The sequence below is a fragment of the Brachyistius frenatus genome, unplaced genomic scaffold (genome assembly GCF_029030835.1).
Source record: "Brachyistius frenatus isolate BFR_SWC_R1_liver_20210118 unplaced genomic scaffold, ASM2903083v1 Contig_22, whole genome shotgun sequence".
Classification (NCBI taxonomy): domain Eukaryota; kingdom Metazoa; phylum Chordata; class Actinopteri; family Embiotocidae; genus Brachyistius; species Brachyistius frenatus.
The window spans coordinates 283,439-298,201 of NW_027210621.1; the positions used below are offsets into that span (position 1 = coordinate 283,439).

At 43.3% G+C, this 14,763-nt stretch overlaps 1 protein-coding gene across 2 annotated transcripts; it reads left to right on the forward strand.

Annotated features, from left to right (window-relative positions):
• The first annotated feature begins 265 nt into the window (after nucleotides 1-265).
• ints6l (integrator complex subunit 6 like) lies at nucleotides 266-14,474 on the forward strand. Of its 2 annotated transcripts, XM_069696763.1 has the most exons (18): nucleotides 266-873; nucleotides 995-1,072; nucleotides 4,197-4,346; nucleotides 6,259-6,348; nucleotides 6,509-6,692; nucleotides 6,810-6,938; nucleotides 7,493-7,656; nucleotides 8,072-8,224; nucleotides 8,424-8,556; nucleotides 8,956-9,050; nucleotides 9,137-9,247; nucleotides 10,044-10,259; nucleotides 10,357-10,483; nucleotides 10,700-10,842; nucleotides 10,965-11,193; nucleotides 11,329-11,709; nucleotides 11,831-11,924; nucleotides 12,575-14,474. In XM_069696763.1, the coding sequence occupies exons 1-18, from the start codon at nucleotides 763-765 to the stop codon at nucleotides 12,675-12,677; spliced, it is 2,691 nt and encodes an 896-aa protein (XP_069552864.1). In that variant the 5' UTR covers nucleotides 266-762; the 3' UTR covers nucleotides 12,678-14,474. The 2 variants fall into 2 exon arrangements, with proteins under 2 accessions (XP_069552864.1, XP_069552865.1); XM_069696764.1 differs by lacking the exon at nucleotides 4,197-4,346.
• Nucleotides 14,475-14,763: the final 289 nt, after the last annotated feature.

The window sequence follows — 14,763 nt, forward strand, 5'->3', positions numbered from 1 at the left end:
TTACATATTTTTGTTTACTTGGTTGGGTCAGGTAACTCCACGTGTTCTTGTTGTGTTTCAGAGTCGGAAGGACGGACCTTTTGAGGGGCCTTTGAACGCATCAAAAGAGTGAAAGGAGAGGGAGTTAGCAAGAGAGAGAGATAGTGTGTGTGTGTGTGTGTGTGTGTGTGTGTGTGTGTGTGTGTGTGTGTGTGTGTGTGTGTGTGTGTGTGTGTGTGAGCGGGATGGGGGGCGGGATACGAGGGCCAATAGCAAGAAAATTCAGGTCTATGAATATAATCTCCACACAGCTACAACCATCAATCGTCTGGTCTCAAAGCCAGGCAAACATGCAACTAAGGGTCCCAGACATTTACAGGGATGCACAATAATTAATTTGAATATCTTGGCTCGTGAGCAGTCATGCAACCGTATAGCATGTAGGCGGACGTACGATCTACACGAGCCATGGCGACCTCGTTATATATATTTATACTTCGGAGGGGGGTGGGCGTGGTCATCGGACTCGGGATCAACCAATGGCGTGGCAGCGGACGGAGGTGGGCGTTCCCTTCGGTTCGGAGCAGAAGTTGAACAGCGCGAGCCGAGACAGAGCTCTCGAAAGGCAGATCGAGAGAGGGCAGAGGCAACGGCCCTCTTCTGGAGGGGGGGCTTATTATAACAAATATATATACACATGTGTCAACTGTTTGGCCGCCCGATAGGTCATATGTGGATAACAGTTATTTTAGAAAAGCATACAACCGCGGCTTTACATTTAAAATGCCTATTTTACTTTTCCTGTTAGACACGTCCGCCTCTATGAATCAGCGCACTTATTTGGGTACGACGTATCTGGACGTTGCTAAAGGCGCGGTTGAGGTCTTTATGAAGGTAAAGCATGATTTTACCCCGACTTTTTTCAGCAAGTATGCTCCGCTGGTGACTTTAGGGTTCCTTGGGCAAGGTCGGTCGAAATTAACATATGTTGTTTTGGATTTCTTTTTTTTGACAGCTGCGTGCCCGAGACCCGGCTAGTAGAGGCGACAGGTACATGCTAGTTACATTCGATGATCCACCGTACGGAGTGAAGGTAATTAGCAACTGATACCATTTTTACATTTCACAAGTCGAACGTATTTTTCTGTCAGTGAGACTTTATTGTCCTTCTGGTTTGTAGTCAGAGTTGGGCGGCGTCCCGGTGGCGAAAACGGCAAAATTATTGCTCCAAATACTCGCAGACCCGGAGCTGCGCTGCCTCCGAACATCCAGCGGACATTTTGCTTTTGTGTTGAGAAAAGTCTCGGGCGTTGAGATGGAGGCGGAGAGATTGATTATCAGCTATGACGTCGCTCTTTTTTTTTAAGAGTACAACGTCTAGACTGGTCAAGTAGCCTGCCAATCATCCTCTACCCCGCCCCTTGCATCAGCCACGCATTACTATTGGCCAATATGGGCTGAAAGTTGATAAACCCTCTTCATCGTGACATTTTTTTTTTTTTTTTTTTAATATTTATACGAGTTCGCTGGAAGAGAATTATCATTATTCATGTGATACTTGTCATGCCGACACTGAGAGCTCTATGGTCCGGCATAGAAACACTGTAGTTTCCATTCACAGACACGCACATTAAGAAGGAAAAACAAACATGCAACCTGTGAATCACTGTAATAATTGAATGGGGTTCATTTCAGCCAAGCTATCCCTATCTGTGGACTTCTTTTATGACCTGGCACATATCTCTCTCTGAGCGTTTCATGCCCAATAAAATCCAATCCTCAGTATTCATATGAAACCTTAAAGCCCCTGATCTGTTTCAGTGGGTGGTCTGTATTAGACTAGCCTAACTCTGTCTACAAACTCTACACCATATGCTGAGTGCTCAATCCATCCCATGTAATCAGTGCCTGAAGACACATGGAGTAGATTACTTTCCTTGTACACTTTATATATATTTTTATTTGCATGCCTCATAACCGAATGACGAAAATGCTGGAGCTGGAAAGAGAGATGAAGAGGCATATGTTATAAAGTACAATGCGTGTTTTGTAATACTCAAAGAAGTGGAATTTCAATGCACTTCGCTGAACCATTTAAACACATGCAGATTTTTAAAGAGAGCCAGACCAGAAGTGAAAATCCTACAATCTATGTCATGATGATTGACTACGAACTATAAAATAATATAGTGTAACATTTTACACGCTTCATTTATATGCCCAGACATTATGTATACACTTGTGATAATCGCACAAACACCAAAAGGAAGAGGATATGTCTGCTACGAGTAATTTGGACAAAAGAGTTGAAAGATAGAGCTGGAAAATTTGAATGTCGGGGTGTTAAATAAATAGACTGCATTTTATCAGCAGATTAGAGATTTAAGAAAACTGCTTTTGATTCTGTTCAGTCAGCTGAAATATTCAACTCACTCTGATTAATGCGCTCAATTATACTTTTGACTCGTCTGTTATTAATGTTTGTCATTTGGAGGGCTTTACAGCTTTACTTTAATCAGAATACACTTATAATAAATTAATCTCAAATGAAATGCTTTTTTTGCATTATAGATAAGATTAACTACTTCCTTTTTCTTAACAACAAACTGCAATTTATTGTTGTTTTATTACAGTATTTTTTATTATACTTTCCTCTACTGTCTGTTTTAAAACCCTTCTCATTCTAATTAATGAGACAACAACACAGATATTTGTTCAATGAACTAATATACAGGCTGTGCTGTACAAGAAACTATTGACTGAGCTTGTACCCGTCTCTTTATTGACCTTCACAATAAAACACGTCATTTGCGCCCCAACACTTAAAACATAATTGTATGATTTTCAGGACTATTTGTTGGATTGAGGTCGTGAGTGGATGCTGTCATTCACGTCATGCTTTCCCACTTCATGTCGTCATAGTATTCACCACGAGTTGTAAACATGGCTCACTGAGACAGTCTCATGTATAATACGTTAGTCCAATAATCCAAGTTGTGGCTTCCTCCCTCTCATAAGATCATCATCCAGGTGCTGCCGCCTGAAGTGTTTCTCCGTCGTTGCTAAGTCTCTCCTCGACTCTTCTTCCTCCTGCTCTTCCTCTCTTTGTCTTCGTTGCCGTTCCCTTTGTTGTTTCTGCCTGCTTTGTGCACTGAGGATTATGATGAAAGGACAAAGTTATAGGGAATGGGGCAACTCTGATTGTACGGTTACACAAGCAATAAATTGTTGATGTAGAGGGAGAGGGAGGAGGTTGGGCAGGAAGAAAACAGAAATATTCTGTAGTCTGAATTATTGAGCGCACGCTAAGCCTTACATTTCTGATGGCCTACGCAAGGGTCTGTGTCTGACTTACTTTGCTGCCCCTGTGAATGTCTCCAACTTGAGTTTTGCTTCAGCAGCTCAGTGAGGTCTGACTGTCTAACACTTATCAAATGTCATTCATGTAACACTACGCCTTCTTAAGAATTCCACCCAAATCATGACTTTGGAATGATATCCCACGATAATCCAGAAATCTGCCCATTGGCCTGATTCAGAGCACACACGCTGATACTGGCAAATCAAGCTTTTCTCTCTCTCTCTCTCTGTTGCTCTCCATCTCTCTGTGTCTTTAGCCTCCTCCCCTCCCGCTCCAACAAAGGAAGTGGTAAGCTTGCAGGTCATCCTTAGATTAAGCATGAAGCTGTAGCAGTAAAGTACTTGACCCCTCTGGAGAAAAGTCCAAGAGCAGTTACACACTCACATCCTCTCCACTGGGAGGATATCTCTGTCACAGCAGGACAGGCAGCTGTGGAAAGTGTATTTTTGGTGGCTTGTCATTTATGACATTAGACTCTTTCTTAAACAGCAACATGCAGCTCAAATGTGGGCTTGAATTTCAACAATATTATCTTCCATTTCCAGAGCTTCACACAACCTGATCTAATTTCACGGGTACTGTTGTGTCATGCTGCACAGCATCAATGGGTTGCTAAGACTCTATAACTCCTCTTACCGATGGCGACAGTCATCTGCTCGAAATAATGAGTTTGTGCTTGTCAGTGAACAAAACCTCGCCGGTTTTCTTTGTAATTACACCGTATGGGTATCTGTGGGTGTGCATCTATTTCGGTTTGTGCCTGTTCACCATGCACGGTGACTTCAGGCCTCCTCTGCAGCTCGTTGTATGGCTGTTTGCTGTGCGGCATGTTCATCACACTGTCGGTGTATTACAGGCAGGCTGGAAGGAGAACCATGCCACGTTCATGTGTGAGCTGAAGAACCTTCAGGCATCGGGGCTGACCACCTTAGGTCACGCTCTCCGCACAGCCTTCGACCTGCTGAACCTCAACCGCCTCGTCTCGGGAATCGACAATTACGGACAGGTATTTGGCATCGGCGTACTACCAATTACTTTTGTAATAGATTACAGATTACGAGTTACACTGTTACAAATTTGATAAATAATGTGACTATTTGAATTGCATCATCAAAGTAATCTAAGGTACATTTAATTACTTTTTGATTACTTTTCAAACAAATGTTTTCTATCACTGTCAAATTGAATATAAATATCAAATATTCAATATAAACCAACTAACAGTTGAATGTTTTGATTTCAAAGCACAATCACCAAAACAAATTACAAGTACGTAGATCACAAACAAAGACTGCAGTGAAGGAAAAATGTTCGCAGAACCTCAACCAAAGTCCACCTTCAGGTCGACTCCATACTGATGATAGAACTCTAAACAGGGCTCGGTGCTGTTCACAGGTTTTTGGTTCCCGAAGGACTTTTGAAAGACCTTCATTTTAACCGGCTACTTGGCCAACCACCTTGGCGCGGTTGCTCATAGCAATGCACAATGATTTGTTCGGCAGATCGGAGGCGGTGCGAACTCAGACAAGAGAACCAAAGAGACTCGAAGCAACAGAATGAATGTTATATTCCAACAATATATTTGGATGTAGCTCCTTTGTAATCATCGACATTTTAAATAGTAACTGTAATTTAATTCCATATTTGTTCTCAGAAACTGGAACACATTCAAGTTATGTTCATTTTGCAGTTTAATTACCTAACAGTGTCACATGTTGGCCCGACTAGTTACTCCCTGACACACTGCATGCTTCTATGCATTTCATTGGCCAAACAGAGGATATTACTCTTCAGGGTTTCAGTGGTTTTTGAAAGGTTTCTAAATGATTTGGATTTGAATTTAATGTTATTATTTGATATTTTCATTTAGCCTTTTTATTAATGGTTATGGATACATTTAGGATGATTGGGACAAGTTGAGAGGTCTTGCAGATCCCCTGTGATCTTCTTGTTACAGAATAGGAGTTCTCCTAAAAAGATAAATGGGTGACTGAGGCCAGGTATGTCAAGAATAAGTGACCTCGAGGTCATAGAAGAAGGCTTAGAAACTAAAAGTTACTCGCTTCAATTCAAGAACAGTTACAAATGATACAGGTGGAGAATGGGAAGTGGCTGTAACCGAGACCCTTTACAGCTCAATCCACGCTAATTAAATTTAGGTTAAACTTTGTTCAAGTGAAACCGAGTGTGACTGAAAAGACTTTCCCTGGAGTTAAAGACGTTTTTGAAAGTTTGAATTATGAGCGTGACATTCACATATGTTTCAGATGGGATTTCTTTCTTTACTCCTTTACCTGACAACAACGAGGAGAATATTGACTCTCGACTGGAGCTTTAATCTACTCCACCTTGTCTCAGTTAACGCAGTCATTTCCTCCTTACGCACATCTTTTCTCTAAACTCCTGCTCGAAGGCAGAGATGGATTACTACTCTCAGGCAGTGACACAAGTTCTGTGTTTCAGTAGCCTGTAAATCTACTTAGCTATTCTGTGTGTGTTTGAATTAGACGAGGCAGACCTCTGCTGCACAGTGGTAGAGGCCTCTGTCCTCAATGAGTAACACAAGGACACTCTGCATCTTACAGATGCATTCTGACACAACTCAAAGATTACAAGCTGCAGCCTGGAGTTCACATTAGTATCCGCAGGGTTAACAGAGGTGTAATGGTGTTTCCATACTAATTACAGTGTTTAAGTGGATCTCTGTTAAAATATTTCATCCAGTGTTTTGCCATGAGTGAAAGCATGAAAGACCAATTACATTTTGTGTTTTACCAGAAATAAATCTGTTTCGGGCCCGGAGCCCAGAAGAGTGTTTTAAAATGTAAAGACGGGAACGCAGAGCGGTGAGAATAAAACGAGGCTCACTGTTTGACTCAACTTGGATTTAATTGCTGAATATTGCCGTTCCCCTTCAGGGCCGCAACCCATTCTTCCTCGAGCCATCTGTGATCATCACCATCACTGATGGGAACAAGCTTACACACAGCTCCGGGGTGCCAGATGAGGTGAGAGCACAAACAAATGCAATGGCGCTGCTAAGCACTGTTATCTGTTTGGACTTTAGAGGACGTTAAAGGTAAACTTTGTCAAACTGTTCGGATGGTGACCAATTACAGTTTCACATAATAACCTCCATCACCTCCATCATCCTCGCCTGCTGTGTAGCTGCACCTTCCTCTGAACTCTCCGTTGGCTGGCAGCGAGCTGACCAAAGAGCCTTTTCGCTGGGACCAGCGTCTGTTTGCGTTGGTACTGAGGCTGCCAGGAGCAGCGACACCAGACAATGAGCAACTTGGCAGCGTCCCCACAGATGAGTCTGCCATCACCCAGATGTGTGAAGTTACTGGAGGTTTGGCATTTCCTTTCTACTTTGGTTCTTTCATTTTGTGTCTGTGCTCTTTGGGTTCAAACTCAATAATTCAGTCTCTTACGCTGTGTCGCTCTGCGTCCTGCTCTTTCCCTCCAGGGCGATCATACTGTGTGCGAACACAGAGGATGCTGAACCAGTGTCTGGAGTCTCTGGTCCAAAAAGTTCAAAGTGGTGTTGTCATTAATTTTGAGAAGACTGGGCTTGATCCGCCTCTCGTCGGGGAGGGTGAGTTGTTGACGGATGCACACTGAGTGGACACAAGGCAACAACCACAACATCTTCAAATACTGTCTGTTCCTGTCATAACAGTTTGAATCGCACAAAATTCTCCCAGAGTCCAGTCAGGTGCATGAAATATGAATCACACCGAAAGAAGTACATTTTATTGCACATCATCTAATCACATTTCATACAGTTAGTTGGAGCAAAGACACTGAGAGCATGAAGAAAACAGATGAAAGCAGAGCCGAATCTAATTCTGTGTTTCCACAGTGCAGTTTTACCCAGAAATTAGAGCTGAGTGCATTTTATAGTTTGACCAAATGTAGGCGAGTTTAACTCGCATATCATTCATTTTATTGTTAAAAGAAGAGATTACAAGTTCTATGTAATTTTGTTTGAAGATTTTAAAGTTTCTAAACAGACTTTGAGGTACTTGAGAAACCGAAAAAATATTTTAGAAAATGATAGAAAAGCCAGTTTAATGTCAGTCCATTCATTATTTCTACAGTTGTATTTGCTGGCCTTCAGTTTATATTGTTCATACTTCTGTTTTGCAGATAACTCCGTAGAGTCAATCCGTCCTGTGTCCTCCTTCAGCCAGCAGCCCTGGCACAGCTGCCACAAACTAATCTATGTGCGACCAAACCCAAAGACGGGGGTGCCAGTGGGACATTGGCCCATACCAGAGTCCTTCTGGCCGGACCAGAACTCTCCAACCCTGGTGAGCAGAGAAGATTCAAAATATCTCGGAAGCCTCTTTCAGTGCTGGATTAATGCAGAAAGTTGACTTGGACAGAAAGTTGTAAAGCTGTTCATCTTCTGCTATTCATATGGCCTTTGTGTACCTTTTATAGATGTAACATCCTCTGCTCTATTATTTTCACTTTGTCCCTTATCTTTCTGTCTTTTTTCTCTTTTACTGGCAGTCCTCTTTTTCCTCTAACATCAGTCAGTAACCTTGACTTACAGCCACTATAATCAAGTGTTCAACCTACAAACTCAGTCTGCCACCTTGATTACCTGTAAATCTTTAATGCTTTGTTGTACACGGCTGTTGCGAGGGCATCAGATGGGACTGTACCACCAATAAATATGACTAACAGTTTCTTGAATTATCTCCCATCTGCTGCTCCCAGCCACCTCGCTCTGCTCACCCGGTGGTGCGTTTCTCTTGTGTGGACTGTGAGCCCATGGTGATTGACAAGCTTCCCTTTGATAAGTATGAACTGGAGCCCTCTCCTCTCACCCAGTTCATCCTGGAAAGGAAGTCTCCGCACATGTGCTGGCAGGTAGTGTAAACACTCACACATTCATCAGCTTTGTTTCCTTGTTTTTAAAGTCACAGGTGTTGCCTCGGGCACCGGTCTGAAGCTTCATTCATAGTATCTTTTCACTGTTTGGCAGTTGTGAGTTAGAGCTCGGTCTTGGTTTTATAAAGTTACACAAACAAACGTTGTTTCGACTTTCAATTTTCCTTGTCATGTTCAGGTGTTCGTTAACAGCAGTGGGAAGCAGAACGACCTGGGGCAGCCATTTGGCTACCTTAAAGCAAGCACCGCTCTCACCTGTGTTAATCTGTTTGCCATGCCTTACAACTACCCGGTCCTCCTCCCGCTCCTCGGTAAGACATGTTGTCGGAAATTTGTCTTTAACGTAGCCTCAAAACTTCTGGGTCAGTAGGTCTGAGCGGATATTAGACTTAAAAAGCGTTCCTTCTCTGGTGCACCTCATCATCTGCAGTGTCCCAGTCATCTTTAGCTATGATCATAATCACAAACACCAGACTTCTACCAGAGCAACTCACCTTTAATATCTCTAAACAAGAAATAGACATTTAGGGATACTGGGGTATTTTTGGTGGTAAAGAGTAGTGCATCATAGTGCATATTTTGATGCTTGTAGTCTCACGACCACCAGCACCGTCTCAATATTGATGAGTGTGCATCAGTCAGCCCAGCTACAGCTGGATGTTTTTACTGCTGGTCACTGATCCAACCCACTCTTCTCTTTCTCCTTTCAGATGATTTTTTTAAAGTGCACAAACTAAAACCAAACCTCAAGTGGCGACAGTCCTTTGAGATGTACCTGAAGACAATACCTCCGTACTACCTCCTGGTAAACTGACGCTACATCACTTATACTGTCCACTGATTTTCTTCATAAAACTGACTTTCACAATTTCCCCTGCTATTCTCTTACAGCCCTTAAAAAAGGCTTTGAGGATGATGGGTGCACCTAACCTCATCGCAGACACCCTGGACTGCGGCCTGAGTTACAGTGTCATCTCCTACCTGAAGAAGCTCAGCCAGCAGGTAAATACTGCGTTCACACGCAGGGTCCTTCAACACAGTTCCCAAGCAGTGTCGCAGGTATAATAGTCATAGAGGGCTCGTGTGAGAGAGAAAACTCCCAAGCTGTAACACACAGCTAGTGTGTTCATCATTTGTCAAGGTGTCCTTGAGGGGAAGAATATCATTCAGGTTACATTTCCAATTCAAAATGAATGGCATATGTCTTTCTGCTTTCAACACATCAGCTTCAAAAAAGTACTGTTCACAGGTGCCATTGTAATGACTTGTGTCTTACATTTCTGGAAGCATAATCCAGCATTGTCTGAGTGGAAGTATTTGTATAGACCACATGGAAATTCATGTGTCTTACCTGGTCGTCCTCTCAGGTGGCTGTTGCGCAACGTTTGGTTTATCTGTAGAGCCCAATATGAAAGTGGAAATCTCTGCTGTATGTACACATACATGTACATCATGCCAGCTGTGGTGTGCTTCCTGCAGGCTTTCTTTTCCTCTGAATGCTGTGCAACCGAAGCATGAAGTCACAGTGGGGTTTGTTGAGGCTCTACGTTGCCAAAGTGATAAAAACCCTCCCTCATAAAATTGCTGTTGTTATACAACTGAGAGGTAGAAACAATAAAGTATGACAAGCAAACTTTGCTGTTGATTTTTTTTTTTTTTTAACATGAATACTTGTAGCTGCAATGATCTACTGTGTATTATATTCTCCAAAATACCCTAAGAAACAAAGTAGAAAAAAGGTCCCCAAAATGGTCAAATATGTTGCGTGAACTGACAGTAAAATGTCTTCTGACTGAAGGCTAAGATGGAATCGGATCGTCTAATTGTGTCGGTGGGGAAGAAGGCTCCTCAGGAAACCGGCATCAAGGTGAAGAACCACTCCAGCTCTCTCTCTCTGGCCCACCGGCCGGACTTCAAGCAGCTGCTGCAGGGAATCACCGGGGAGGGGCCCCTGCGCCTGGTGGACATCAACTTCAAAGAGTTTGCTGGCTTCCAGATCGCGCTGCTTAATAAGGTAGCAAAAGTATGACACATTTTCTGTCGGCGGGTAAACAGGACAAGTACAGTGTGCGTTGGGTTTCCTCTGACAAGATCTACTCACGTGTTCACAGGATGTAAAACCTCAAGCTTACCGGAACGCCTACGACATCCCGAGACGGAACCTCCTGGACCAACTCACCAGGATGCGCTCCAATCTACTGCGGACGTCACTGAAACTGATCCGAGGGCAAGATGAAGGTATATTATATCGTCAATAATGCACCCTCAAGTTTTCGTTGATCATTCATCTTCATGTATTTGGTACGTGTTTGGTGGAACGATTATATAAGCTTGCAGGAACTTTACTCCAAATGCCAAATATCCCAAAAGTTTCTTTTAAATCGAACCGAACAGAAAACCAGTGTAGTTATTACAACATTCGATTAATGTGAGTGAATTTCTTGTGGTTGTCAGACTACCTGCACAGTATTCCAGTGGCTCAGATGGGAAACTATCAGGAGTACCTGAAAATGATGCCGTCTCCTTTGAGAGAGATCGACCCTGATCAACCTAAACGGCTGCACACGTTCGGGAATCCTTTCAAGCAGGACAAGAAGGTAAAAATATTTCAACCCAAAATACTGGTCAGTGCAGTTCAGCTGTACACAGTTTTGTCATACCACATGTCTATACCTCAGTATTTACGCCCTGTAATGTTGTGTTCTCTCATGGTTTCCAGGGAATGATGATCGATGAGGCCGATGAGTTCGTAGCCGGCCCTCAGAACAAGAAAAGAGGAAGTTCCGGTGACTCCAACTCAGGTGCTACTTTGAAGAGAAGGCGGAGTATGTCGCCGCTGCTGCGGCGGCCGCAGACTCCGCCAGGGAACACCAACCATGTGATTGGAAAGAGTCTGACAGGCGTTCAGGGGCAGCAGAATCTCCTCAAAGCCATTCCACAGCACAAAGGTAAGACGAAGAGCTAAAGCACGAGAGTTTGGTGAAGGTGTTGATCATTGGACTGGAGACACACAGGTGATCTATGAGCATGTCATAATAAGACGGTGGATACGAGTTATATGTTATTTCTTGTCACCCATTCAGGAGTGGACGACATCAGTATGGTAGTCCCTGAGAGTAACGGCGACAGCGTTCTTGGGCTCGATTCGGGGGATATGTGGCCCGCTGAGATGGACACTGAGCCGGAGAGTCCATCTTCACTGAGCGTAGAGGAGAAGGCCGGGACAGGAGCAGCGGTGAAGGGGGAGGACATCAGCGTGACAGAGGAGAGACCGGTGGAGGATCATCTGGATGAGCAGCCGCCGGAGGAGAAGCACAACTGTGACCGTCTGAGTCCACAGAGCCAGCTGGAGGTCCCTGAAGCCGACCCTGCCGAGGACGACACCGTATTCATAGCTCCACTGGACGGCAACCAAGCAGAGCTGCGGACTCGGATCATCAAGGAGGTCCGCAAACCTGGACGAAGTGAGCGTGAGCCGGTGCAGTGTGTCACGTGACATTCATTTCTCTGGTTGTCCAGTAGAGCAGATGTCATGTTGTACATCAGTTTCTTCATCTCTGTCTGTGCTCATGTGCTTTTTCTCAGACTACGAGGCAATAATCCAACTACTGCAGCAGGTGAAAGGACCAATAAATGTGCGACGGTACTTCATCCAACACGCCATCAAAGAGGCTGTCAGGTAAGAAACAGTGACTCTGTTTTCAGTCGTGGGCGAGTTTTTCATCTTTTTAAAGCGGCACAATCGTCCCCAAACATGTCAATTAAACCTGCGCCACCGCCGTCACCTTATATGAGACTGTGTTTCCTTGATGCTCTGCAGCTTCATGCTCTGCAATTATCTTCATAGCCTTTTAAATTAGGTTGACCTGCAGTGCTGTGCAAACGCTTTAGGCACAATGTGCAGTAACAGAAAAAAAAAACGAACTCTGATAATGTCAAACAACTTGTAAAACATCCCCGTCCTCGGTGGGCCCGTGCTGTTTTTTTGAAGGTGCCTTCACGTAGGTTGTTGGAAGCATCTCGGAGAACTTGCCGCAGTTCTTGTTTGGATTCAGTCCGTCTTCTTACTCTTCATGTAATCCCAGACCGACTACGTGAGGTTGAGCTCTGTGGCAGGACTCCTTTTTGTTCTTCATGAGTCGTTGTCATGTTGCAGAATCATTTTGGGGAATGATCAGACCCTCCTTGTTTGGTACTGCGTGGAAAATGTAAACACCTTAAGGGCCTAAAACTTTTGCAGACTCCCGTGCAGGAGTCTCCTCCCTCAGTCGAAACTTTTAGCATAAGCGCCGTTCCCCACTTTCTAATTTTCTTTTTCCTCTCCGACAGGTTCAAGAAGCGGGTGCTGATCCAGCAGCTGGAGACGGTCCTCGCTGAGTTGGAGGAGAAGCAAGCAGCATCCTCACAGCTTCCCAATGATTATGGCACGTAGTGAGGAAGCCATGTTTGTGTTGTCCCCAGAAAAAGGATTGCAGCGTCTCTCCTCTGAAGTACATCTTGTTGACCGCTGGACATCACCATCATAAACGATGACGATCCTCAAAAAGACTTACTGAGGAACCAGAGAGGGAAAAGGACCAACGCACTGCTGGCAGACGCTCCGGCTGCCCCCGTGCTGTTACATCACATCCTGTCAGAGGCAGAGGGTCCGGGGGGGTTAAACTGGAGGAGGGGCCTTCAGGACAAATACACAGCGGACGAGCAAGAGACTTTAAAGAAAATCCTCTTCATATTGACAGATGCCTTAAACATCCATATGGCTTTTGTCTGTATGGACACACTCTTCAGCAGACACACACACACACACACACACACACACACACACACACACACACACACACACACACACACACACACACACACACACACACACACACACACACACACACACACACACACACACACACACACACACACACACACACACACACACACACTCCATTAGATACACAATAAGCCAGCAGATCCTTAAGTGGCAGAACAGACTGGTTTATTAGTCCTGCTGCTCTTCTTCTTCAAAAACAGACCTTTATTCAGCTGGTCTGAAAAATGTTTGTATGACTGCAGCAAGTTTTATGATAAATAAAATGTTGTGCATTCATGTAAATTTATGGCTAGCAGGACAAATCTGGTCCATTCAGGCAGGCCCTTACATTTCTAATGTTATTGTTTTTTTTTAGTCCATGTTGATACTGTTATCTAATATTTTGTTGTTGTTAGTGGTTGACACTGACATTCATCGACATCAGGGGTGGGCAATATGGATGGAGTCTATGAGCACATATGTACATTTAAGTCGCAGTAACAATATACTATATGTTGTGATGTAAAGTCACTTCTCAGGACATTCATCTGAGAAACCACAGAAATATATAATATCCAAATCTAACACTGTATTTATGGATGATCCGGTCTTTAAAGTCCCAGCAAAGCAAAGTTACCACACGACATCCAGGCAAAGTTAAAGGCACATGTACCTCAGAATAAATGGAATAGAAAAATCTCAACTATCTCCTAGTACATGTTACCATATTGCCCGACCCCTATTGGCATTTTTTTTTCCAGTCACATGCCTACTTTATGATAATAGCTTTTAAATGTCCACAATGGGTCATCTTGTTTCTGATTGGACGCCTGTATTGACATGTTCAGAAAACAAACTTTTTGACTGATTTTAAAGGACACCAGATGAAACAGTGTTTTGAACAGTGTTCGAACTGTCTTGAACAAGAAAAACGGACGTACCTTCTCAGACTGGCGTTTCCTGGTTGGATGGTTGAGGATCATTATCTTCCTACCTGTCATTACAGCAATAGAACACAGCTTCAGTGAATGCAGCTGCTGGTATCCATGAGTTTACTCCTCCAACCACACAGACACTCCAATGACCTTCTCAGCATTACAGCCTTTTTCCAAGGAAGTCTTGCATCTGTCTAGGCTCAGCTGACAGTTTCCTTTTATTACAGGTAGTCTGTCCTTTTTACATCCTGTGCTCCTCCTTCGTTCTCCTTGTTTTTACGACAGATGTACACTACTTTTCAATGTTCATAGGGAATATAGATTATTTTTGTGAATTTGTTTATTTCAGAGTATAAGAACTATTTTGAAAGAAATGTTTAAAGCCATTTTTGTAAACTGTTAAATACATATACAAAGTGGAAAGTTTTATGAAGCTACTTTTTTTTAACAAAACAAACAAAATAAACCACAGGTAGAGTGGTACGTGCTGTTTCGTGTGTCCGTGTGTGTATTTCTACCCTGAAAGGAGGTTTTTAAAGGCCTATAACGCCACAACAGCTGTTAAGTACACGCTTCAGTCACATTCATGTTCTGTATGAACAGAAACATCAAACTTATATCCACACATTTCTTCGTGGTATCTTAGTTTGAGTTTGAAATTAAATTAAATTTGGTGGTATTCATAGCGTAAAATCACCATGAAATGAGGTTCCCGTACATTTAAAAAAAAAAAAAAAAAAAGCAACATAAAAAAACAACCTCATTGTCAATTGCGACTA